At 44.4% G+C, this 27,338-nt stretch overlaps 1 protein-coding gene across 5 annotated transcripts; it reads right to left on the bottom strand.

Moving 5' to 3' along the window:
• On the bottom strand, nt 1-27,338 carry PDPN (podoplanin). Of its 5 annotated transcripts, none has more exons than XM_004272570.4 (6): nt 26,970-27,336; nt 8,760-8,893; nt 6,638-6,767; nt 2,970-3,005; nt 2,307-2,422; nt 1-1,714 (listed from the first exon to the last, which is right to left on the bottom strand). In XM_004272570.4, exons 1-5 carry the CDS (start codon nt 27,256-27,258, stop codon nt 2,307-2,309), a joined length of 705 nt encoding a protein of 234 aa, XP_004272618.2. In that variant the 5' UTR covers nt 27,259-27,336; the 3' UTR covers nt 1-1,714. The 5 variants fall into 5 exon arrangements, with proteins under 5 accessions (XP_004272618.2, XP_033288880.1, XP_033288879.1 ...); XM_033432989.2 differs by having other exon boundaries at nt 2,317-2,422; nt 26,970-27,335; XM_033432988.2 differs by having other exon boundaries at nt 2,311-2,422; nt 26,970-27,334.

The raw sequence follows: 27,338 nt of genomic DNA on the forward strand, positions 1-27,338 counted from the left end.
GCAATCATCTGTTTTATTTCAAAACATGTCTACACTGCATTGAGCACCAACACAGATGTGACCAAGAAACCCACAGTCCTGTCCCAGCAGGTGATGGGTCCAGTGTATGACTTGGGGTTGACTATTATTTTTCACAGTGAGAGAAAAAAAGAGAGGATAGGAAAGATGAAACGAACATTATTCCCAACTCCTGTTCAGGAATCTGAGTGATGATACAGGGGATATTTAAGAGATTTCGTAAAGTTCTTCCAAAGACCCTTCTCCCCATCAGTTGATGTTCAAATATGGAACCTGGGCTGGTGGACCAGCTGGACTTGAGCGACACTAGAGCACACTGTTTAAAATTACATCCACACATTCCTGCAAAAGATAGAGGAACAGGCCATGCCAAAGTAGACTGATAGTTTTACTTTTTCCTGTTTTATGAACCCGTACGAGTTTAGAGGCTATCAGAACTGTACAACCACAAATGTGATACAGTGTCTGCTCAGTACAAACATTTTTTGTGTAGGAGAAAGAATTCAGTTCACCTACAGGGAGAAATGTCCTGAGTTGGATGGTGCCAAGACAGAACTGTCCATCGTGACCCCACAGAAGTATGTGGGATCTCAGGAAGACCAGAAATATCTTTCATTTAAAAATAGAGTCTCTAAATCCCGCTGCTTTTTAAAAATCAGTATTCCCATATCTTTCTTCCGAGGCAGAAAGTAAATGTTAGGAAACTGGCAGGTTCTCGTTCTCAAAGGCACACACAGGGTTTGGGGATCACTGTGGTTCTTGGTTCCTGGAACACCTGAGCCTCTGGCACCACTGGGCCTTCAGCAGCCTCCTCGGCATCCAGGGCTGAGATCCTCATATTCCAGAGCAAAGTAGCCAATCTGGAGGACTTGTGTCATGGGGAAGAGAGAAGGTCACCCCTTTAGCTCTGGATCCCCATCATCTGAGGGAAGTGGAAGGGGATAGGTAGAAGCAAACCTTTGTGTCATAAAGTCATCATTGCAGCAGGCAGCCGAGCACACTGCGACCCTGTCGGTGCCCTTGTTGTGAGACACAACATGCCTTCCCCGAAGTACAGACTTCTGTTTATGATCTAAAATAGATACCTTTGCAATGATTTACCCAGACCAGTGAAAGGCGGTTGCTCATTACATATTATGCAAGTTTAGATTTTCTACTTGATTATTCACACCAAATCAGGCTTTAAAAACAGACCCAATTAGACTGGAATGCATACATTTCAACAGATCAGAAACTGCAAAATGCTTATGCCACTTACTGACATAGCTTTACACCCAAGGACATCGTTGGTATAAATATTTCCAAATTCCTTTGCGTTTTAACAACAAGAGAGAACAATCAGAACAAAGACATGATTTCAGTTTCTAACATTGATTGAATTATATTGTCTACCTTAGTTACACATCAGATGACATAGTTTTGCTCCGTTTTCTATGCATTTTAAATCATCTTATACAAAATTTATATTAAAACGATTTTTTTTTCAAAAGACAAATGCTCAGAGAAGCAAGTCTTATGAATACTCTTTCCTTCCATTACTTTTGGCAAGTGGAGGAATCACCGTGGATTTTGAGTGGAGTGGTGAAGCATTTCCACAGGTCATCTTCTCCACACGGTCAGGCATGAGGGGGAAGTTGGAAACTCTCTTTTTAAAAACATACTGGCAGGAGGGCACAATTCTTAAGCTCTTTAGGGCCTGTGAAAACAAAGAGAAAGGTGACGGTCACTTCTTTTACTGGCACTGTGACTGGTAATCCCGTAAGTCATTGTTCCTATTGTCCTTTGTCTACGTCTTCCAGTTCTGGATTATGGGGCTCTTCTCTCCCGGCTCATCCCTCCTCCAGGCCTGGTCCTCACACCCAGGGTCAGATTCCCGGGCATTTCCAGACACATAACTCTGCAACTGTATTGCTAATTGTATCCCTCGACCCCCCAGTTGTACAGCATTTATCCTTCCCCACCCAATCATATTATCTTCCCAACAGATGGGTTTTCGTTCAAGTTCACTTAGTTGGAAAATTAAGACAAGAGGTCAAATCTGGTGAGATCTCAATGGAAATCAACTAAAGAGCCATCTCTGGCACTTTCCTGGGAATTTATGAGGCCCCAAGTAGACACATGTTCTTCTGGGGAAGCTTCAGAGGTAGTGCTTACGGAGGTTGATGGCTTCTGAACACGAAGGTTCAGAAGGTTTATTTGGAGGTTTCTATTATTTGGAGGTTTCTATTAGTTCAAAGGTTGGAAATGGCTGCCCTCATTTACCTATCACACGGGCCTAAGATATTTACTTACGAGTACCTTCCTGACATTTTCCGAACAAACACAGTGATGATTCCACCAATGAATCCAATGGCTAGTAAGACCCCAACTATGATTCCAGTCAGGGTCATTGTTGACAAGCCACCTGATTGAGAAGAAAAAGAAAGCATAAGCCCCAGACAAACAATACACCAGCAATAAGCAATGCCACTGGCCCACGGTAGATAACAAATGATGTTCTATGTTGTTTCTCCTGTATTCAGTGGGAGTTGACTTAGGAAGGGAGAAATGCTGGGTTATTCTAATCTCATATTATGAATGGAAAGTTTTCTGGGCCTCAAGATCTCTCAAGCATACCACTCCTACTAGGTGGCTTCACTGTTAATTACTGGGTGGCGTTTGTGTACACACAGCTACTAAATTAGCCCCTATTTTCATTCTTAGGAATGATAAATTGTGATATGACACCGTTTTCCATAGCTGTCATTAAGTGAATAGACTCATGTGCAGTTTGCTTATTTTCAAATACAGGCTTTTCTCTCTTAAAAGAGGTTTGAAACCTATTCTCAGAAGGCTCGTATTCTGCTCCCATTGACTAGAATCCGGGAAAGAATGTAATTCATCACAAAGATTAAGTTCAAAGAGACCTTTTTTAAAACATAAGAATATTTTGGTACCAAAATCGAACCCACCTTTCTTAACTGTTGGTTTTTCTCCATCTGTTTTCCCTATAAAGAGAGAGATGTAATGATATAGAATTATTAGGATTTAGTAACTATAATTTAACAATTGGCAGAAGATGAACAAAACACAAGCAAAGAGGACAATTTCTTAAGTAAATTGGATCAGGGGAGTTTTAAGCAAGCTCTGACATGATCTTGTTTCAAAACTATTATTATTGAATTTACGAATGCTTCTTCACACCTATGGGTCTGTAGTTCTTTTGTGGAGGTTACTTTTTTTCTCACCCACTGTAGAGAACAGTGTCAAGGAAACGGACCCATAGAGATCTTAAATAAATAGTCAAAGACTTCAGAAGTTAGGGTAACAAAAGAATCTAAGCCCCTTGATTCTTGGTCCAATGTCAAGACCATATGGAAAACTCACCCATTGTGATGAGGTCTATTTTGAAGAAACATCATTCTGAGAGCAAAATGTTTTGGAAGTTGTGGTCAAGACTGTGATTTGCCTCGTGATATCAATTTCCTAGCAAAATCCAGACCTTACAGGGCACATGATTTTAATGAGAATATACCCTTTGTATTTATGGCACTATTATTGTAGGATTTCTATCTGCAGCTAAACTTAATCCAATAGTTACAATGTGAATATTCTCATTTACCAAGGATGTGAAGTTGTTTAATTATGAATACCTTCCTGCAACTAATAAAACTGTGAGTTTCTTTCAGGTAATTTTACACAATTTCTATTAAAAAATAAAGGCCTGTTGTTTTGTTTCTCCCATCAACTTCTTTGTATACTGAGTCCTTCACTCCTCTGGGTGGTAGGTGTTTATGAAGAAGTCAAGAGGCCTTGATATAATGAGACAATGGAGAGAAGTGATGCAATCAGGCCCTTCCCTAGAAACTTAGTTCACAATTTGCAAAATACCACAGATATCCAATAGCTTTCCTAATCAAAGGTGACACCAGCCAACCATCAGCTATACGATGCTTTCTTTTTCTAACGGTTGTGTTGGAAAGAAGTCATCCACTCTGTACCAAATCCATCTTCAAAAAGAAGACATCTTTTCAAGATGGCCCCAGGGTATGGGTCCTTGAACCCAGCTCTCCCTGCATGAGCTGAACTCACAGCTCTACAGCACTTACGTGGAGCTCAAGCTGATCGCGCCAACCCAGTTGGGAGACTGGGAGATGGCTGGTTTTGAAGCCTGCCCAGGACAAAGGTGTCATCCAATCAACTCCCTAAATGTTATACCTGGCTGCCAACTACCAGTAGAGACAGGTCATGTCTTTTGCTTATCATGTCTTAACATGCTGCATACTGGGCTCATAACATAACATAACATTATCACCATCAATGACATCATTTGTCAGAAAATACATTACCGAAAATAAAGTTTGTGGAAGATTCATTACTAAATTAGAGTTTACTAGTCTTGTACTCCTTAGCTCCCTCCCAGTTATACTGACTGTGATTGTGCAAGTGTGTCATACATACGAACATCATCAGCCTTGGGCGTTTCATGGGAAAGACATCTGCTGCCCTAATAAGATGACCTCTTGAAAAACCAATTGTTTATAATTACATTGTAACTCACATGTGAAAATTTCTTGGAACACTGATGCACGAAGTGGGAATGTGCTATAATCACAGTTTTTGTGAAAGGGTGGGGTAGGGGACAGGACAAGAGAGCAACCGTATTTTCCAGTTAATCGACAATTTTTATTTTTAAGGAATAGGAGAAATCTCCTGGTATGCTATAAAAACTAGTCAACTTGTAATGCTCCATTTTCTGCTGCTCATTAGCTGTGAACTCTTGTTACAAATGATCAACGCTTCTCCAAAATTTTGAAATGCTTTCCAATGACCAATTATCAATATATTGACGATTCTTTCCTTGCTTAGCCCTATTTGGTTCTCTCTGGTGTTTAATGTTAACCATTTCTTTAGCATCTTGGAGTAACCGTAGGCTTTATTTTCAAAGCATGTTATAAAACTTTTTTTATCTTTGTGGTAAAATACACAACATAAACTTTACTATCTTCACCATTTTTCAGTGTACTGTTTGATGGTATTAAATACATTCACACTGTTGTGCAAACATCACCACCATCCATCTCCAGAACTCCTTTTCTTTTTCTTTTCTTTTCTTTTTTTTTTTTTGCGGTACGCTCACTGTTGTGGCCTCTCCCGTTGCGGAGCAACAGGCTCCAGACGCGCAGGCTCAGCGGCCATGGCTCACGGGCCCAGCCGCTCCGCGGCATGCGGGATCCTCCCGGACCGGGGTACGAAGCTGCGTCCCCTGCATCGGCAGGCGGACTCTCAACCACTGCGCCACCAGGGAAGCCCCAGAACTCCTTTTCATCTTGCAAAACTGACACTGTACCGATTCCCCACTCCCTCCTCCCCCACAGCCCTGGCAACAACCATTCTACTTTCTGTCTCTATGATTTTGACTACTCTATGTGTCTCATCTAAGTGGAATCACACAGTGTTTGTCTTTTGGTGACTGGCTTATTCCATTTAGCCCTCGAGGTTCATCCATGTTGTAGCATGTGTGAGAATTTTCTTCCTTTTAAAGGCTGAATAATACTCCATTGTATGTATATGACACATTTCTGTTTATCCAGTCATCTGTCCATGGATAATGGGGCTGCCTCCACGTTTTATCTACTGTGTCTACTGCTGCTGTGAACATGGGTGTACAAATATAACGCATTCAAAAAATCTTCAGAAGTGCTACAGAGTTTTTAAAACCAGATTGGCGATTGGGTCTGGAAATGCATATTAAACAGTAAGGAATAACTTTCTAGGTGTTCAGCTGTGCAACTGGTTTCGGGAACCACGGCTTTAGGGAAGGTCCTTATGTTTGCTTTCATTTAAAGATGAAAACACCTAACTATATAAAATGATTATAGAAAATTGCTTGAGTTAGCAAGCTTTCATTGCAGTTATCAGAGGATTAGTTCCTTTTCTCTTCCACTCCTATCTACTACAAAATAAGGTATAGTTTAAAAATATCCCAAACAACTGAATTTCTCTTAAGAAAGTTCTGGAAATAGGAGGCTCTTTCCCTCCTGCTAAGTTGTAACGGCAATGATCTTTCCTCATGCTCATTAGTGATGGTCTAAACCTCATAATAATGACAAAGACTCAAAGTTGCCCTAAAGAGTTTCACCTCATGGGGTCCCATTCACTTTGCTGCAGGTACCAACTGTGAATCACAAGTACAACCCCAAATCCCGGTAAGACTGGTTTAGAGTAGATTCTTGCTTCATTGTGTACAGACGTGAACTCAGTGTAAGGTGGTAAACGTTAGCCTAGAATCTACTAAGATTTACACAGGTTGGCTTACGTTTTACGCTTTTGGGTGTCAACACAAAGCTCTTAGTGTGGCATGATATCAGGTGAGGGTCAGCAATACGACACCCGTAGCTACCTAACTTGCCCCTGTGGAGGCATTATCACTAGTTGTCATATAAGGTTAGAAAGCTGTGGTCAGCAAACCAATAAATAAAAATTCTGAAATTTGTATTTCACAGAAAGCTTGGTTCAAACTTAGGGCTTGCATTCCAATATGTGCCCCATTGATTGTTATATTCGTTCCTGGATTTTCTGGAATACACTGATTATGCAAAAGAAGATCAACCCCTACTGGGGTGTCTGGTTTTCTTACCCGGGGCCGGACGAGTTGCCACATTCGGGGTTGTGGTGCTCTGGCTTTGTCCTTGGGAGTGGGTTGTGCTTTCTGCAGTTGGCCGGTCCTCTTTGTGATCCTCTGTTATGCTCTTTGCTCTTGTCGGCATCTATTGGAGATGTAAATGAGGCAAAACAGAAATAAAACCTAATGCTTTATACTCTGCCTTATAACAGAAATGGATTTAAGGTGGCATAAATGTATAAGCTATATGATGACCTGAATTTAAAGTGGAAACAAGAAAACAAACATAAAGAAACAACAAGAATGGGGATAGGAGTAAAACCATGAAGTAAATGCCAAATGTTTAGCACGCTGACTTCCTAAGGTCTAAACTCTTCAGAAAACACTGGGGCACGAGGCATTAATTCTTTCTCTTCCTTGAACTTGAATGGCACTCTTCCCCTGTAACATTTATTTGGCACATACGATGTTGTATTATTTTTAATGCCCTTCCTTCCCCAATTAGAGTGATAGTTAGCCTTTACTAAGAGCTTACTATTTGCCAGGCCCTCTAAATACCTTCTCATATACACCACAAAAACCCCTAAGTAAATTCTATTATTAGCCCTATAGTATGAATCAGGCTTAGAGAGATCAGATAATATGCCCAAGCTCACAGAGCTAACAAGCAACAAAACAAGACTTGGAAATGGTTCTGCTGACTCCAAAGTTCATGCCAAGGTAGCATTCAACAAATATGCTAGAGAGCACAGGCAACAAAAACAAACATAGACCAATGGGACTCCATCAAACTTAAAATTTTGTGCATCAAAGGACACAATCAACCAGAGGGAAAAGGCAACCTATGGAATGGGAGAAAATATTTGCAAATCATATACTTTAATATCTGATTGAAGTATATAGAACTCCTACAACTCAATGACAAAAAAATCAAATAACTTGACTTAAAAAAATGGGCAAAAGGACTTGACTTCCAGTCTTTTTTTTTTTTTTTTTTGGCTGTGCCGCACAGCATGCAGGATCTAAGTTCCCTGACCAGGGATCAAACCCATGCCCCCTGCAGTGGAAACACAGACTCCTAACCACTGGACCACCAGGGAGTTCCCTGGGCAAAAGGACTTGAGTAGACAAATCTCCAAATATGATACGCAAGGGCCAAAAAACATACAAAAGATGCTTAATATCACTAATCATCAGAGAAAAGCAAATCAAAACCACAATGAGATTATTGCCTCACACCTGTTAGGATGGCTACTATCAAAAGAACAGAAAATAACACATTGGCAAGGATGTGGAGAAACTGGAACCATTGTGCACTGTTGGTAGAACGGTTGCAATCACTACGGAAAATAGAATGGAGGTCCTTAGAAAAATTAAAAATAGAACTACCATATGATCCAGCAATCCCACTTCTGGGTGTACACCCAAAAGAATTAAAAGCAGGGTCTGGAAGAGAGATTTGCACAGCCATGTTCATAGCAGCACTATTCACAATAGCCAAGAGTTAGAAGCAATCCAAACAGATGAAGAAAATGTGGTACATACAATGGAATATTATTCAACCTCAAAAGGAAAAAAATTCTTACACGTGCTACCATATGGATGAACACTGGGGACATTATGTTCAAGCATGCTGAAATAAGTCAGTCACAAAATATCATTGCGTGTGATCACATACATATAATAAGTAACCTTGCATGTGATCACATACATATAATAAATATCCCTGCATGTGATCACATACATATAATAAATATCCCTGCATGTGATCACATACATATAATAAATAACCTTGCATGTGATAACATATATATAATAAATATCCCTGCATGTGATCACATACACATAATAAACATCCCTGCATGTGATCACATACATATAATAAATATCCCTGCATGTGATCACATACATATAAGTAACCTTGCATGTGATTACATACATATAATAAATATCCCTGCATGTGATCACATACACATAATAAACATCCCTGCATGTGATCACATACATATAATAAATAACCTTGCATGTGATCACATACATATAATAAATATCCCTGCATGTGATCACATACATATAATAAATAACCTTGCATGTGATCACATATATATAATAAATATCCCTGCATGTGCTCACTCACCAGAGCTGTCAAGCCAGCAGACTTATAGGGCTCTCCACCGGCACTTGGGGTCACCATGTAATCTTCCACACCCAGGTTCGCCTTGCCATTTTCCACACCTGTAGTCATGTCATCTTCTGGCCGGACCATGCTGGCTGAAAAGGAAAGACTGAGTCAGACCTCAACGTGGAAATCATGTGGGCAGACCTAACTGGCCAGCTTCAGTCAGATTATTTTCTTTTCATTTCTTTTGGGTATTTTTTCTTTTTAGGGGGCTTGTCATTCTGGCTTAACACAAACCATTCTACATACATACAACTGCCTGGTTATCTCCATTGTAAAAGAAAGGAAGATGGGCATATAAAAAGGTGAAGCAGGCAGCCCCTCCCTGGTATCCCACTGAGGTATGCTGGATGGGGAGTGTACACTTTGCCTTTTCAATAATGAACCTGATTCTTCCTGGTGCCATTTCATACAATGAATTAATGCATTTGGGTCAACAGAATATCGTTTAGACCTAGAAGAATAACATGGAAAGATTTCTAAAAATGCTAATTAGCAGGCTCTAACCCACCTACTGAATCAGAATGTCCAAAAGCAGGGCCTCCTTCTTTGTAAAATCAATCTCACTGTCCATTTAGTTTTGAGACTGCTGTCTGCTTGAATGACTAGAATCACTGCCTCTGACCACAGACCTCATAGACGACACAGAGTTCAACCTCTTCTTTTACGGTTGGGGTTATCGCCTCCAGCGGAGATCAGTAATGTACTTAAGGATGCCGAGATAACCAATAGAACCTTCTAGTGCACCCAGAGCTGTACTAAAGAGAGACCTCACAGCCCCTGATTCTGGCTTTTCTGCATTAGCACTAGATGAATGACCCTGTGTGCCGAGGAGAAAGGTTTCCAGAGGAGGAGGGGATGGGTGGGGTGAGATTGCAGGTTGAATTCCAGGACTCGGGAGAGAACTAGAAGTGGCCTCTTCACCCTCTACCGCAATGATCGGAGCTAATCCTGACCTAGTAGGAGCACCATCTCAACTCATCAAATAACCCTTTTCACAAGTTAAAGCAAATCTGACTCATTGGTCATGGGTTCCCTCTCCAGACTCGAGTGGCTCTGGAAGAAATTCCATGACTAACTGCAGTTGCAAAATAAGTGAGCGCACAGCCCAGGAGCAAGAGCGAGGGGGTGCTTGGGGACTTATGTGCTTAACTGAAGGGCAGACGTTCATATCTAGACAGTGCCTAAGTGAGCAATCTGGCCCTTGCCTTAAGATTCCTTACTCTTCCCATGCTTAGATGGCTCACCCAAAGTCACAGCTAATAAATATCTGATCACAGCTTTTTTGCTGATGCAGAGAGGAAGGAAACCTCTAGAGTAAATTCTCTTGTTCCGTGAGCCTTCTTTTTGCACTGAGGGTCCTAATCCAGTGTTGCCAATCGACGTTCTGGATGAGGTTCCCGAGCATATGCATTTATTTTTCATCTGGGGTGGGGGGAAAGGCTTTCACTAGTTAGCAATAACTGAATACCTCAGTGCCTGCAAATGGGTCGCCTCCCTTTTTGGCTGGTTGTTGGGGGCTCCTGCTAAGGATTTATGACCATGATCTCAGCAAATGTTGAATGTATTTTTTTTTTGTTTTGGCTGCGTTGGGTCTTCTTTGCTGCGCTCGGGCTTTCTCTAGTTGTGGGGGGTGGTGGCTTCTCTCGTTGTGGAGCACGAGTTCTAGGTGCGCGGGCTGCAGTAGCTGTGGCACGCGGGCTCAGTAGTTGTGGCGCATGGGCTTCAGTAGTTGTGGCTCGCAGGCTCAGTAGTTGTGGCTCACGGGCTCAGTAGTTGTGGCTCACGGGCTCAGTAGTTGAGGCGCATGGGCTTCAGTAGTTGTGGCGTACGGGTTTAGTTGCTCCGCAGCATGTGGGATCTTCCCGGACCAGGGCTCGAACCCGTGTCCCACGTATTGGCAGGCGGATTCTTAACCACTGCACCACCAGGGAAGTCCCAAATGTTGAATGTAGTTATCAAGCTCAAGGGGGAATATCCCTTTGCTAGGCAAGCAGTCTTTATTAAAAAACTAAACATCCTATTTTCTTTTCTTCCACTCCTGGTTTGAACTCAGTTAACAGACCATCCACTTAAAAAATGTTTTCTGGAGTGTTCAGCAAAATCACTTACTATATGGCATCCTCTAACTTTAAAAAGCAAAATAAAACCACCCTTGCTTTAAACAAATTAAGTACTGAATGAAGTTAGTTTGAATTCTTTCATAGAATGTTCAGTTCATTGAAAGTGTAACTTGATAAAAATTCCTTCTTGTTCTTTTCTACTCTTGGCCCACAGACCCAAGGACTAAAATTGCTCTGAATAGACAAAGGACATTTTATGAATGACACTCATGATTAAGAGGCATTTCTTTTGTCTCACTGCCCTGGAGTTCTTTTTGCTCCATGGGAAAGTTGATCTTTAACAAGAGATGCTCAATTCTCCCTCTCATTATTTCAGCTGAAGGCTTTCCTGGGTGAAGGGTTCCTACGAGCCCAGCTGCTGAGTTTCCAGCCAGCATTTGACATCCTTTTCTCTTGAATGGTGAAATTCAAATCATGTATTGATGCCTTTGCTCCCCAATCCTTTTTTTCTTCCTAAGACACGTGTGTGCACAGGCAACACGCACAATTGTTTATATAAGTGCAGCGATGAACCTACAATAACAGTCTGTTCTGGAGCGGTGTCCCCTTATGCTCACATGAACACCTTTTTCCTGCCACACCCAGCCTCCTCCAGCCTGCTGGTCAGAACCAATGGAAGTTTCCAAACACAGCTGTAAGGCATCCATTTGCTTTGGAATTTGTGTGTATGTGTTATTCTTTAAAAAGGTACTACCTCTAAGAAGATGATGTGATAATTTGATTTGATCTTAAGGTTTCTAAGTTTGAGAACAAATGAGCATTGAAGAGATGCTTATTGGGATAAAAGTGTTAATTATGAATCATTTTTATCTTAGCATTAAAGTCTAATAGCTCCGAAGAAATTATTCTAGTTTCCATACATTTATGGGATGGCATTTCTTTTAAAATATTTTAGAATTTGGATGGAATATTAAATCACACTCTTACTGTGATTGCCTTGCAACAGTCCCAAATTCTTGATGAAAAGCCTTTGTGTAAGTGTTTTCAGTTTTGTGGTTTTATTTACACTTCTCTGATTTGTGCTGGTGAGTTGTTCCATCTGTTTGCTGGCCGATAGGAGTGTCTTCTCTTGTGACCATTTTTCTCTTATGGTATTCACCTTTTTTTATAATTTTTAAGTGCTCTTTATGCCTTAAGAATGTATTCTTTGGAATAGATGCTACAATCTTTTTTTTTTTTTTTTTTACTAATTGGCATGTCTCTCTGTGAGTGGCAAGGTCCCTCACTGGTCTAACTTATTAAGCTTGTTTTGTCCCTCTGATGTCACACTTACAAACCCTTCCTCAAGATTATGTAAATTTCATCTATATTTTCCTTAAGGTTCTTTCTATTTGTCTTGTGTTCATCTCAAAGCGTGATGTAAAATGGGAATATAAATGTGATTTTTCCGCCAAGGATTAAACTGTCATTGCAATAACTCCTCTTTTCCTCTGTGCTTCAAAACTAGCTCTCATTGAGACAAATGGTTTCTTCCAAATACTGTGTCAGGGTATTGGGAGAAACCTTTAGCACAAGGACCAGCCTAAATGACCTGGGCACTGCCATCTGCCCCCATGCCCCCTGCATTCCGCCCTCTGTCTGCAGACTCTTTCCAGAACTGATTCCTAAATCTGTGTTCTCCTCGCCACCATCTCCCTCTTCCTCTTCACACCAGCTGACCGCCACTGAGCTAATTCTGTGCCAGGGATGTAGTTAGAATAAAACAGGGTGCAGAGAGCAAGCACAAGGAGAGGGTGCCACACTCGAACAGAAGTGCACTGAGATCTTTCTGAGTCATAGGTTCTGCTGAGGGCAGGAGGTACAGCATTACAACACACCCTCTCTCCCATTTGTTCAGCAATGCAGGGTTTACGTGACGTCTTCAGGCTGACTTTATATCACAAGGTGGGTTGCATTGGGCATTTTTGTCCCCATGGATCAGATGAGGAAGGTGAGGTTGACAGAGGCCCTCCTTGACCAAACCTTAGTGAGGCTCCTCTGAGCCCGCTTCTCAATGAGACCATGGCCTTGGGCTTCCGTGTCCATCATTGCAGAGTCCAGTTTCAGCAAGCACCCTGCTAAGTTCAGGTTAGAGACAATCTCTCGACCCCTCGATATGTGATCAAGTTCCCCATCTCCCACCTTTGATGTCTAAGTCCCTGGACTGCCTTTAGCAAGAATCCTGTTAGGCCAGTTTAGCAAGAAGCCCCCTACCCTTGAGGTCTCTTCTTCATAATTTTCTATCCACTGCCCCTCACTCTGCTCCTTGGCTACAAATCCCCAGCTGTCCTTACTGTATTTGAAGTTGAGCCCCATCTCTCTCCCCTACGGCAATAGTCTTGAATAAAGTTTTGCAGCTGCTTGAACGAGTGCCAGAAAAACTTTCTTTAACAAGGTCAGAAGTTAAACGATTTGCCAAGTCGGCCTGGTCAGTGATGGATGCAAAGCCAAGTGTTTTCCCTGCTCATTGGCCCCCAGGACCCTTTGGTGACTCTATGGCAGCTGTTGCCTGGAAAATGCCCGCCCGTCCTGGGTTCTGTCATCCTTCCTCTTCACCCTCACCCTCATCCTCCCTTAAATTATAATCCTGTAAAGAAGACGTGGCACATATATACAATGGAATATTACTCAGCCATAAAAAGGAACGAAATTGGGTCATTTGCAGTGAGGTGGACGGACCTAGAGTCTGTCATACAGAGTGAAGTAAGTCAGAAAGAGAAAAACAAATACCATATGCTAACACATATATATGGAATCTAAAAAAAAAAAAAAAAAAAGGTTCTGAAGAACCTAGGGGCAGGACAGGAATAAAGACGCAGACGTAGAGAATGGACTTGAGGACACAGGGAGGGGGAAGGGTAAGCTGGGACGAAGTGAGAGAGTGGCATGGACATATATACACTACCAAATGTAAAATAGATAGCTAGTGGGAAGCAGCCGCATAGCACAGGGAGATCAGCTCGGTGCTTTGTGACCACCTAAGAGGGGTGGGATAGGGAGGGTGGGAGGGAGACGCAAGAGGGAGGGGATATGGGGGTAATGTATGCATATAGCTGATTCACTTTGTTATAAAGCAGAAACTAACACACCATTGTAAAGCAATTATACTCCAATAAAGATGTTAAAAGAAGATTAACATAAGATTACACTAACTATGAAAAATGTAAATTATGCACCCAAATAAATTGAATGACAGAATCCAATGTCTTCATAAAAAAAAAATTATAATCCTGGTTGTCGGAAGCAGTTGCTTCCTTGGGCATCTCACCTCCTCTTACGAAATCCCATCCGTTAGAATCCCCCAATCAAGTTATTTAATGACTACAACCTCTATTTCCTCAAATGAGTCCCCTTCTCGGACTAGGCACCCAGAAGTGTCAGGTTAGAAGTCAGGTGTGCTCTGCCTTACAAAGGCTGTATTTCTCAGAGCAGAGGTTCTCTTGCTTCGACAAACAAAGACAGCAGCAACGATGGAGACTGGAGCTCTCCCGAGGTTCATCTCTATCTCCTTGAATATTTACTGCACACCTACTATATGCTGGGCCCCATTCTGGGCACTGGAGACAGAGGCGTGAACCAGGTGAGGTCTCCACTCTCGTGGATTTGGGTACCGTTGTGGTGGAGTACGGGTGCTCACAACAAGCAGACAAAGAGCGAAAATCTCAAGATAGAGCTCCTGCACCCCGCCCCCCCCCTTCAGATCCCTGCTCACAGGGTACCTTCTCCGTAGGCCTTCCTGACCACCCATGGAGATCAGAACCCCCCTCCCCACACACTAATATTAGTGAATATTTGTATATTCACTGATCGACTGTCCCACTAGAACATAAGCTCAGTAAAGGCTGTTTCACCTCAGTGTCCCCATTGCCTACGATACTGGCACAGGGGAGGCACTCAGTACGTATTTGTTGAATGACTGAGTGATCTCCAGGTAGGTGAAGAGCTGGTCTAACTAACCCTGAAGCCCAGAATGAGCTTGGAGCACCACACACTCCAGAAACAGGGTGATCAGTGTGGCTGGATGGTAAGAAAATGAGACCCGGGAGGTGTGGAGGGCCAGTCTGGTGGAACTCTGTAAGGAAGGGGTCTTGATTTCAACTGGAGTAGAAAGGAAGGCAGGAGATGATCTGAGTGGGGGCAGGACATAACCCCAGTCCCAGGAACCACTCTTAGTAGCATGGAATAGATGTGGGTGTCGGGTATGGTGCCGGCGTCAGACGGAAGCTGAGAGATCACTTAGACTGTTGTCCAGGCAGAAGTGGGTGGTGTTTGCACCAGGACAGAGCAGTGGGAAGGGAAAGAACTGGACAGGTAATGGCTGGAGAGCATCTGAAGTCATTACCCCAACAATCAGAAATAAATATGAAACCTCAGCGGCGAGACTTCATTTTACCATTTGCTGCAGCTCTGTGGATAACAACATTTATTTTATTTTTTTTAAGTCTTTTATTGAATTTGCTACAATTTTGCTTTTTTTTTTTTTTTTTTTTTTTGTGGTACGCGGGCCTCTCACTGTTGTGGCCTCTCCCGTTGCGGAGCACAGGCTCCGGACGCGCAGGCTCAGCGGCCATGGCTCACGGGCCCAGCCGCTCCGCGGCATGTGGGATCTTCCCGGACCGGGGCACGAACCCGCGTCCCCTGCATCGGCAGGCGGACTCCCAACCACTGCGCCACCAGGGAAGCCCTTGCTTCTATTTTATGGGTTTTGGGTTTTGTTTTGGTGTTTTTGGCCGTGAGGCATGCAGGATCTTTGCTCCCCGACCAGGGATCGAACCCTCACCCCCTGCATTAGAAGGCACAGTCCTAACCATTGGACCACCAGGGAAGTCCTGATAACAACATTCAGAGTATGAATCGGTGAACTGAAAAGAGAAGGATGTTCCCATATGATGCTGAGTCCTTTACTGGATTTCACCTTGTTTTATCAGGACAGCCACAGAAGTCTCCTACATAAGTTTAGGTAAAGAGCCTCTGCCCCATTTCCAGCTCCACATAAGGAAGAAGTTCCCTGTGGTCCTCTTTCTGCTGACCTGAAGCTTCAGAATCCAACAGCTGGAGATTAAAGTGGGAAAGTTGATTTTAAAAGAAGTCAAGCTGAGTTACCCCCAGGGTTTCAAAGAAAACCGGTGGTGTTAGCCAGTAGATTAAGGCACCTTTCATGCTGTCTGGATTTTCTAGCATCTTGAGCTGCTCCGGCATCTAAATGCACAAATAACCCTTTGAAGATGGATGACTGCACGGCCTTGGAATGATTTTTGTGGCCGTCGAGAAGTAGAATGCTCTTTTTCTTTTCTTGCAACAACCTAGGAAGTTCTGAATTTTCCCTGTAGGAGAAACTGTAAGATAACTGACAAACAAATAATCCCAATTAAATTTGGGAAAATGTAATGCTTTTAGAGGGAGGTCAAAACATCTACTTAGAAAACAAAACCAAAAATGCCTGCTTCTGTTTCTTTGCCCAGACACTGGCTTTTAGACATTATTTTTTTCCATGTCTCAAAACTGTGCTCAGAAGCCTGAAAATAAACACACCCCAAACTGCAGAGGGGTGTCAACCTCCAACGTTTTCCAACATTCTGCAGACCACCCACTGTGATCACCGAGATAGTCAGATCTTTGTACAGCCTTTCATCTCCATTCAAGACATCCCCAATTTAGTTGTTTGATGGTACTCCTTTCGTGGGTTTCTGCAGCCGGAAGAAAGGTGTTCGGACTTTGCTTTTATTTACCACATCTTTCGAGTGACCCCTCTGGTCCCATAGGCTGGCCCACATCCTCACTTGTACAGAAGCCTTTCTGTGGAATATCGAAAGCCATTTGCCGACCCAGACCCTCAACTCCTGGCAGACCCCGGGTTGTGGTCAGTACAATCACTGATGTGGCCTGTGGGCTTCCCCACCTACCTCCACCCCTTCCAAGGATCCTGGTAAATTGCTTACTGGATCACAGTTTGGCCGTGGAGAATCTAGGCAACTCCTAGAAGTCTGGCCACACCACTCAGTACCCCACAGGAACACATGTGCTCTTAATTTTCCTCCAGGCAGTACAGTACAGCCTCCAGCCCACAGAGTCCCATATTCCCCACGCCTGGCACCATGGTTAAGTATTTAGCAGATGTTTGCTGAGTGACTGACTGAATGAGTACACTTACAGCCAAGTAGGAGATTTCTTTTGAGTCCTCCCTTTCCTTATAATATTCCTACCACCGTCCACCCTGCTTCACCCAAGAATTGTTAAATGTCTTCCCCTGATGAAAGAGACAGCAGAGCTGAAAACAGGACACTTCCCCTATGAGGATGGACTTTGCTGCTCTGCCGTTTGATTTTTAATGAGCAGCAGCCTGTCCACTCATTGCATCCGGTCCTGTCAGTCCCTGCAGGATGAGGCCGAGACTGCCCGCTGTCGGCATCGGGGATGTGTGCCTCTCCCAGAAAAAATCAAGAGAAACGTGTCAAGCCTGCAGAGATCAGACAAGTGTCACTAGTTCCTCTAGAGGAATCAGAAGAAATGCTACCCATTAAGACTTGGAGCAGCGAACATCCCCTGGCTTCAGAGAAGGGGAGGTTATGCTCAATGCCCCAAGGGGCATTTTTCTTTGACCCCTCTGGGTCACCTCCCAAAGCTGGAGGCAGCGTTCTGAAAGTCTCTGCTGCTGAACATGGCAATAAAGAAAGGAGAGGGGCCAGAGATGGCTGGGGACTCCTGTTTCATTTCAGAAGCAAGGACTCACACCACTCACTGGCAGGTGGAAGGTGCAGGACACGCAGTCCATAAGACAGGTCTCCCAACCACATCCATTCTCTTCCCTTCGATGGGGGAAAAGGAATTGGGACCTAGTGTGTACCCTTCACAAACCTTCGCCATCCATCTCCACGATGATCCACGCGGTAGGTATTTTAATAATGGCAACTAGTTTATAGGAGAATGTGCACAACGTTTGTGCCAAGCACTCTCTTTTGATCTTCACAAAAGCCTTGCAGACTGACATCATCCTCATTTTGTAAATGAGGATGGTGGAGCTGAGAGTAATCTACCCATGTAGCCAGCAAGGGGTGATGCAGGGCTTACACATCAAGATCTGTCAGACTCCAAAGAAATCCCCAGCTCTAACCACTCCGTTACACAGCCTTTATGTGTATTGGTTACTTTTCCACAGCTCCCACTCATTCTCCTCCCCCACTCATCTCCATCACTGCCCACCCAAACCCTACGTACTTTTCACGGCCCAGGGAAAACACCTCTTTCTTCAGAGCCCACTCGCACCCTCCCGAGGTGCCAGGAGAAAGTAATCTCCTCTAAATTTGTGTAGGGCTTGATAACACCGCATTCACGACTTTCTCCCTACTAAGCATTTATCAATTTATCAAACTTCTTGAGGGCAGCGTTCCTTTCTGCTGTAAGTCTATGGCCCAGCCGCTAGCAGTCTCTGATAACTGAATGAATGAATATTTATACTTTTCAGGACTCAGGAGAATGAATCAACTTACCCACTCACCCCAAACTCAAAGAGGGCTCAGGACCCTTCAAATGCCAAAACTCGAGGCTGTTGGTTACAACCTCAACCAAGATTACTCAACCTGGGGAGAGGTTTCTCTCTTGACCAAGAGCGGAATGTTCTCAGTAAAAAGAGGAAATGAGTTCACAGTTTTGTGGACTGGAAACAACACCTCTGTAATAACTTTTCTGGAACCTGGCAGGGGCCGCAGTGCTGCATCAAGAGGCCACCTCCTAGGGTGGACCGCTTAGTACCTGAATAACCAAACAACTAAATCGGGCTTTAGAAGCGCTGGCCTGGAGCACAGCATCTCAATGGGATGATCGGGTGTTTGGGAAACACTCACCATCTGCTCGGAAACTGAGCTTGTGATTCACGCAGGGCTGTCAGCTGAGCAGGCCCTGATTTTGCAACAGTGAAAAGAGAAGCCCCTTCGGCTCTGACCTCACCCTCCACCCATGCACAGACATCCTCCACAGACAGTCCAGCTGTGAGCCCAGGAGGATGGGGCCCTACAGGAATGTACAGTATGTAGCTGTGTTTCCACTATCTGTCCTTGGCCTTGAGCCTAAGCCTGTTTCTTCTGAGCCTCCTTGCCATCCTTCTCCCTTGTTCCCATGAATGGGGAATTCAGGCAGCAAACTTTGTGTCCAGGGCTTATTTCTGATGCCATTTTAGTTGCGATCTCCCCAGGTACCCATCAGATACATCAGATTGGATGTCTTACTTGTACCTCAAACTCACTGCATCTATAAGACAATGCATAACCTCCTGTTCCTTCTCATCACATTGGTTCCTAATCTCTCATCCCTCCAATCTGATTTCTATCACCTGCCTTCTTGTCATTCCTGCCAAACGGATTGGGCCACTGTGTTTCTTCCCTCTTCCTCCTGCCAGATGTTTACCACGTACCAACCATATGTCTTTTTTTTTTTTTTTTTTTTGCGGTACGCGTGCCTCTCACTGCCGTGGCCCCTCCCGCTGCGGAGCACAGGCTCCGGACGCACAGGCTCAGCGGCCATGGCTCACGGGCCCAGCCGCTCCGCGGCATGTGGGATCTTCCCGGACCGGGGCACGAACCCGTGTCCCCTGCATCGGCAGGCGGACTCTCAACCACTGAGCCACCAGGGAAGCCCCCCCATATGCTCTTTTAAGCGCTGAATAAGACGGGTCCTGCTCTCTTCTCTAAAGAGCAAGAGATGTACACAAATAATTAAAATACAGTGATAAGAATAGCCAAAGTGATCTTGGAAAAGAACAAAGAGAAGGACTCACACTTCCCAATTTCAGAACTTACTACAAAACTACAGTAATCAAAACCATGTGGTACCAGCATAAGGAGAGATGTATAGATCAATGCAATAGAACTGAGAGTCCAGAAATAAACCCACACTTTTATGGGCAATTGATTTTGACAAGGGTACCAAGATAATTCAGTGGAGAGAACTGTCTTTTCAACAAAATGGTGCTGAGACCACTAGATATCTTCATGCAAAAGAATGGCGTTGGACCTCTATTTCACACCATGATTAATTCATTAAAAATTAATTTCAAATGATCAATGACGTCAGCGTAAGAGTTAAAACTATACAGCTGTTGGAAGAAAACATAAGAGTAAATATTTGTGACCTTGGATTAGGCAACGGCTTCCTAGACAAGACACCAACAGTACAGGCAACAAAAGAAAAAAACAGATAAATCGGACATCGTCAAAATTTTAAAAAAGATTGTGCTTCAGTGGATGCTATCAAGAGATTGAAAAGCCAGCTCACAGAATGGGAGGAATATTTGCAATTCATACGTCTGATAAAGGTCTAGTATCCAGGATACACACAGAATTCAACAATAAAAAATGACAACCCAATATTAAAATGAGCAAAAGAGACAAATAGATATTTCTCCGAAGAAGATACATAAATGGCCTTTAAACACATGAAAAGAAGTGCAACGTCATTGGTCATTAGGGGAATGCAAATCAAAATTATAATGAGATACCACTCCACACACACCAGGATGGCTACTTTTTTAAAAAAAAAACCACTCAACCAAATGGAAAATAACAAGTGTTGGCAAGGATGTGGAGAAATTGGAACCTTTCTGCATTGTTGGAGGAATGTAAAATGGTGCAGCTGCTTTGGAAAACACTTTGGCAGTTCCTCAAAAAGTTAAACATAGAGTTACCATAAGACCTGGCAATTCTACTCCTAGGGACATACTTGAGAGAAATGAAAACATATGTCCACACAAAGACTTGTACATGAATGTTCATAGCAGCATTATTCAGAGTAGCCCTAAAATGGAAACAACCCAAATGTCCATCAATGGGTGAATGGCTAAACAAAATGCAGTATAGCCATATCATAGAATATTATTCTGCCATAAAAAGGAATAAAATTCGAACTCGTGCTACAACGTGGATGAACCTCGAAAACACCATGCTAAGTGAAAGCCAGACACAAGAGACCACATATTGTATGATGACATTTATATGAAATACCTAAAATAGGCAAACCCATAAAGACAGAAGGCAGATTAGTGGTTGCTAGGGGGTGAGGGAGGGGGAAATGGGAGCAGCTGCTAATGGTGTGGGGCTTTGGAGGAGGGGGTGATGAAAATATTCTAATAGTTACAGTGATGATGGTTGTACAACTCTCTGAATATACTAAAACCACTGGATTGTTTAACGTAAAGGGGTAATTTTATGCCATGAGAATTACATATCAATAAAACATTTTAAAGCAGTGATGAGTGATGTAAGAGGTGAATAAGAAGAAACCAGAAAATGTGGAAAGAATAAGAAGAAATCTGGAGATACTGAGCTACAAGTCTTGCTGGCTCTTATTCCCCCAAATCTGGTCTCATTCCCCCTTCTTCTGTAACCACACTTAGTCTCTTTATCTCCTGACTCTCCCCCTCCCCCAAGACTAGTCCCATAAACTAGATTCAATCCCATATGGTGTCCTTGTCATTAAGTTTTCTTCTGGCAATCACTATTCATGGCCCAATCTGCTCCCATTTGCCTATTGCCTACAGAAAAAGGTCTACGTCCCACTCAACACGGACTCAGCCTTCTCCCTGATTTCCAGCCCTCCCCAACTCATGACTCCATGACACCCACGACTCCAGCCAGCCTTCATGGCTTTTCCCAGCCCTGGGTGCCTGCCCACACCTCTTCCCACACAAACTCCAGGTTGTTCTAATTTCCACACATTTTTCCAAGCAGTCTTTCTTGCCAGGATTGCCCTTCCCTGCCACCCTGCCCAACCAACTCCACCATTTTTCACAGCCAAGATCAAGTCCCATCTTCCCCACAAGGGTTTTTCCAGCTCCTGAACCCCACAAGAATCTCATCTCCAGACTAGCAGCAGGTAATGTTGTGTGCCATGCAGGACATGACTTTTGTGTTGCCTTGTCTGTATACACCACACGCACATCTGCCTTGCCTCTCTGTGTGAGCTGCAGCCCCACTGTATGATTCCGTTCTAACTCTTAAAGTTCCTAATAATATGTGTGCTCTATAAATGTTTAAGGGAACAGGGGTTATGTCCTTTAGTTAGGTACCCCAACGTCAGTCTAGTTCTTCAATCTGAATTATGTATCCAACAAATAACAAGTGGACTTACTGCTGTAAAAGTTACTTGAAATCAACCTGCTGACATCTCTGAGTGTCCTTGGCGGCCACAACCCTAAGCATAGCTGGCTGTTGTGCTGCATGTTTAGGGGTGTGGGCTCTGGGGTTGAGCTGCCTGAAGTGAAGTCTCACCATTGCTATTTTCTAGCTCTGTGTCTGTGTGTAAGTGACTGAAGCTCTCTGAGCCTCTTTACCCATCTGTAAAATACAAATAGTTCCTACCTTGTAGGTCTGTTGTGTGGATTAAATGCAATAGGGCTTGGAAGGTGCTTGACACTAAGCACTCAGTAACTGTTAGCTGTTATTATACAGTTACTGCTACGAATACCACCCATGCAGAATCTAGTTCCTTTAGTTTTACAGATTCAGAAATTTAATCTTATTATAGGGTGATCTAGCTCAGATGAAACTGTTTCACCCTAGCCAAGCTCATAAGAGGGCAGGAAGTCAAATAGCTTATTTAGAATGGGAAATAGTTTCCCAATGCTTTCTACCCATATTTGCTATTCAAGGCGTGCCCTTCTCAAGAGTGAAATACCTGAAATGCTGTCTGGTGCAGATAGAACAAAGTCTGGGGTGAAGCAATTGGGTGGAATACATTTCCAGACTGTGAAAGAACAGGGATCCCTAATTCACAGGAGCCCTACAGCCACCAGATAAGACATCTTGCATACTAGCTGTTAGCAAGGATAACGTTTGCCTGGCCTGACTCACAAAGAAGTTAGTAAGTAAATATTTGTTAAATAAATGCATTCCTTGGGTAAGGCAGGTTTCACGTCATCTAGTCCTTATTCCTTTCCCCTCCCTGTCTGGATTCTAGGCAAACAGACTCCCTTCTCCTCTGGGCAGGATACCATTCACTGGATCACAGCTTTGCTTGTATTAACTGAGTTTTACTCACCCAGATGGAGACAGCGTGATGAATTACAGGAAATACTTCGTTCTCATCAGTAATATGTTGACGCATCTTCTAGTGGCCCTTCCCTACTTCCCACCTATATTCCATATAACTGTCATTCCCCTGCCTGCTACAAATGTAACAATGACAACGATTACCTCCCCCGCTCTGGGGGAGGGACCTCAGTGACCTCTCTCTACTGCCTGGAGCCCTGGAAGCCCTGACCCTCTGGACAGAGGTCGAGAGCACACCTTCCTCCGGAAAGGTGATTATCCTATTGGTAGGTTTGTTGTTTTTGGGGTGTTTTTTCTCCCTGCATAAAATTTAGTGTTGCCCTGACAATTTCAGTTTGCAGCTCCTCAGACAACTAGGTGAATGAGATGGGCAGGTCTGCAAATTTCCCTCTGAACTTAGCTCGATTCCCCTCAAAGAATTAAACCCATCTCCTCTGAGCAATTCCCGAGGCAAAGACACTCGGCCAGACGAAAAGGCGGGAGAACCCAACCATCCCTACCTGTTGAAGTTCAAGGGAATGCTTGCCATGGACCAGCCGCCATGAGCAGGCTGGTTGGTGGGCGCTGGGGTGAGACAGAGGGAAGGAAACAGCCACCTCATTTTCCTGCCTTGGAGAAAGTTGGCAGAATTCCAGTTGTTCCCTAACCCGGCTCCATCTCAGAGCCCTCAGATAAAATGGCTGATCACTTTCCTTTCCCAAAAAGTTTTAAGACATCAGTAGGGAAAGATTCAGAACTCCAATCAAAAGGTGCTTTTATCTCCTGCCCACCCCACGGGAATCCTAAGACTTATCTCAGTAACCCACCCGTTCCCCCCATCATTTGATTCTCTTCCAGCAAAACACTCTCACTGGATATTTCTTTGGAATATCCAAGGAATGGCAGGTTCCTTGGAGAGCCTTACAGGATCTGATTTAGCTTTTCTCAAGTGAGTTTCAAAAGGGTACTGCCAAGTATGTGAGCCTTTTCTCTCTCTACATCCTCCCCTGTAATATTTCCACAAGTGGCAACCTGGCATGCCTGCTCTTAGAAGCCAGAAATATGACAAATATTCAGATAAGCCCGTGGAATTTAAAGCACACGTTCGTCATTTTGCTGGTGAGGACTGAAGTGCATGCTTTTCGCTAGGTGCGCCTCCCCCGAAAGTGCTTAGAGTTCAAATCCAGCACTTCAGGAGATGATGAATTACTATTTGGGGAATGAATTAATGAATCCTATTTTAAGGTACTGTGACATCTTCATGTTTAAAGGAGTATTATGGTAAGTATTAAATGTAAAGAACTTTTTATACCTTAAAAATTTTTGTTTTCACGTTTAAGGAGTTTAAAGCAAGGTTAACCTTTAATTTCAAGTTCAACCTTCTCCTTTTTTTTCAGTGTGTAATGTAGCAAAAAGAAGCTTGAGGTTTGGAGTTAGGCCCATTTTTTGAATCCCAGTTCTGGCATATTCTGAAGATAATAATGTATAATTCAAGGCCTTGTGATGATTAAATGAGGGAACTGTGACATTCCTAGCACATGGTGGGGGATGGGAAAGGGAGAGAGGTGGTGTCCTTCCTACTTGGCCACACCATCCAGTCACTCCAAGGTTTGGGGTCTCTGTAATTCTCGGTATAGAGTTACTCACCCGCCTCTCATTATGGAGGCCAGGGGAACGAGAAGGGGCTGTGTACCTCTGCTCAGCCTGGGTTCCTCCCTATTTGCCGTGTCCCAACTTAGCCTTCTTATGCTTGGATACTTTTTAAAAATGTGCTTTTCTATATTAAATGTTATCTGGGATCTCATACGCCAGAGGAATGGATAGCCTCCCTCACGAAGGCTCTAACAGACCTGAGATGCTTTAAGTGCAACAAAAACTCTTAGCAACTCGTGAAGGTTTCCGAGCATCCGAAACTGGCAAGAGTTTTAGGGAAATTTGTTCACCGCATGATTAATCCTGAGCGGACTGGTCCCGGAAAAGCACATGTGGGTTTTCAGCAAGCAGCAGCCCTCAGAATTTCACAAAACAAACGACCTCATGAAGAGGCCCGTGTACGTGTTTTGGATGAAAGTTCAGAGTGAGGGTAGGGCCTGACAAAGGAGGAAAATGCCAGATGTGTGGACAGCAGAGCTCCTTTGAATCCACTAACATCCCAAGAGACAACACGTGGGACCAGATTATACAACTGAACCAGATTATAACACTAGATGAGGGAAGCCCAGTGGGGAGTAGACTTCTATGACAAGGATAATAAAATTCATCACCATAATTACCCCCAGCCCAGCTCCCCAACAAGAGCCCACAATGGCTCAGCTCAAAGAAGTTATTCATCCATATTCAAGTTGCCTCACTCATTATGCTCAGACAAAACCTCCTTCTGGGCCTCAAATCCTCGCCAGCAACCCAGCAACTCTGCATTGACACACAGCCCCCGGGGAGGGGTCCGGGGACGCTTCTGTCTTTAGCAATCGAGTTGCTAGTACTAGGGGTGGCTGGTTTTTTTCAGACAAGGTTTACCACTTCTTTTTAGGAGTACCTTTGATATTCGGGACTGTCTTTAAGATAATTACGGCTAACCCTTCCCTGGGAGAAAACAGAGGATGCCGCCCAGCGGCCGTCTTTCCTGGGCAGAGCTGGGATGCAGCTCAGTTTGGGGGCCTCCCACACCTGGCCCCGCTGAGCACAAAATGTTGTCATTTGCACACTGTCTTGCCAAAAAGGAAATGTAACTGAAACGCAGAGCCATGTATATCGCCCTGGAGAGAGAAGTTCCAAAGATAGGACTGCCACGAATAGCTCCCAGCCCTGCAAAGAGAGCAGCTCAGTTTCCCCGAAGCAGACGGGCCCGGCAGAGAGTAACAGACCGTATATCACTTCCCTAGGGCTGGGTATAATTGTCTTTGTGTGGAGTCCTCCCTCAAAGCCCTCCCTTCAAGCAGGATTCTTCTGGCACCAGGCTTACCTCCATCCTCAATTTGGAAAATGAAAAAGAGTTTCATTTCCTCAACCTCCAACTCCAAAGATCACAAGTTAGTTTACAACGCCTTGGACCACTATTCAGTGAGCAACTACCGTGGTACCAGATATTGTTTGGCCCTCGGGATCAAGGCGAAGACATAGCTGTGTCCATGGGAGCTTATACTCTACTGTGGAAATGGATGAAAAATAAAAACCCAAGAAAAAGTAAACACTGACCAATGTGCATGGATGCCAGAAACACAGCACATTGAGCCAGGAAGAGGCAAGATGAGAAGAAGATGTAAGAGAAAGAGGAAAAGGGGAGGAGATGATGGCAGGCAGAGCTCCCATCAACAGATCCAGTGGAGTGAAGGTCTAGGGAGTCACCAACACTCAGTCATTGGCGCTCTTGGCCAAGTTTGACACATGGCCCCGAAGGAACTTAAACCTAAATGTTCGAGATAGGCCTCCACGCACTCAGGACCCTCCCCTTCAGTCCTTTCGACACACACTATCCTCTCTACAGAGGATAACGGAGGCCTCTTCCAATGGGTCTCCGCTGGTAGGGTCCTGGGTGTGTCCAGCATACCCTCCTACAGGGTATAAGACCTGGCAGCCCCCCAGAGGGAGACAGTCGCAGCACAGGGGAATTCCACCCCCAGCCCCTGTCCCTCCCGATTCCTTGGGGTCAGTTTCTTCTGAGGCCATGGGCGGTCCTCCGATACACAGCCCTGTAGGAAAGCCCAGCGCCGCCAGTGGAAGGCTCCTGGCGGCTACCCTTCCACTCTATCTCTCAGGAGCCGTCAGGGGGTGGGCCGCCACCGAGGGAGACCCCCTCTGCTCCACACCTGCTGCCTGTGGATTCGGGATCTCCTCCTGGCACCCCGCTCAGCTCTTCCTCTGCGACCTGGCACCAGCAAAGCCGCTGTCTCTCGTTCTCCCGGGTCCTCCGGACTCGTGCGCACACATACACTGCCAGCTCCCCTCTGCTCTCCCCGGCAACCTCAAATACCAGGCCCGGGCATTCCCGCAAGTCCCAGCTCGCTCGTCCCCACCAGCAGCTGCAGGGAGCCCCGCCTGCTGGGTCTTACCATCTGCCAGGACCCAGAGCGATGCGCGTCCCAAAACGAAGAACAGAACTGGCACCTTCCACATTTTCTTAGTTGACTTGTTCTTTGCGGGGCCGAGCAGCTCGTTTCTGTGCTGGGGGAAGATTATGAAACAGCCAGAGGCCCTCGCTTGATGGAGCGAGAGACTGGGGGCTGGAAAATGCGGGGAGCAGAAGTCCCAGCGCGGAAGGGGTCCCCGAGTTCCTTCGCCCGCAGCGTCAGCCGGAGGAGCAAACTTTGCAGTTGGGAACTTTCGGATCAGAGTCGGCATTTATCTCTCCCGACGAGGGCGAGGGCGGGGACAGCCCTCGCGGTAAGGTGGTCCCACTTCGGGGCTCCCTAGGACCGCCC

Source organism: Orcinus orca, chromosome 1 (assembly GCF_937001465.1).
Source record: "Orcinus orca chromosome 1, mOrcOrc1.1, whole genome shotgun sequence".
NCBI classification, from domain to species: Eukaryota; Metazoa; Chordata; class Mammalia; order Artiodactyla; family Delphinidae; genus Orcinus; species Orcinus orca.

Bases quoted from the DNA above. Each gene is read 5' to 3' on its own strand.
- PDPN (XM_033432988.2), bottom strand. From the start codon at position 27,258: ATGCCGACTCTGATCCGAAAGTTCCCAACTGCAAAGTTTGCTCCTCCG. The intron at 8,894-26,969 runs GTAAGACCCAGC...TTTCCTTTTCAG, and splicing joins GCTCTGGGTCCTGGCAGATG to CCAGCATGGTCCGGCCAGAA. The intron at 2,423-2,969 runs GTGGGTTCGATT...CTTCTCAATCAG, and splicing joins AAAACCAACAGTTAAGAAAG to GTGGCTTGTCAACAATGACC.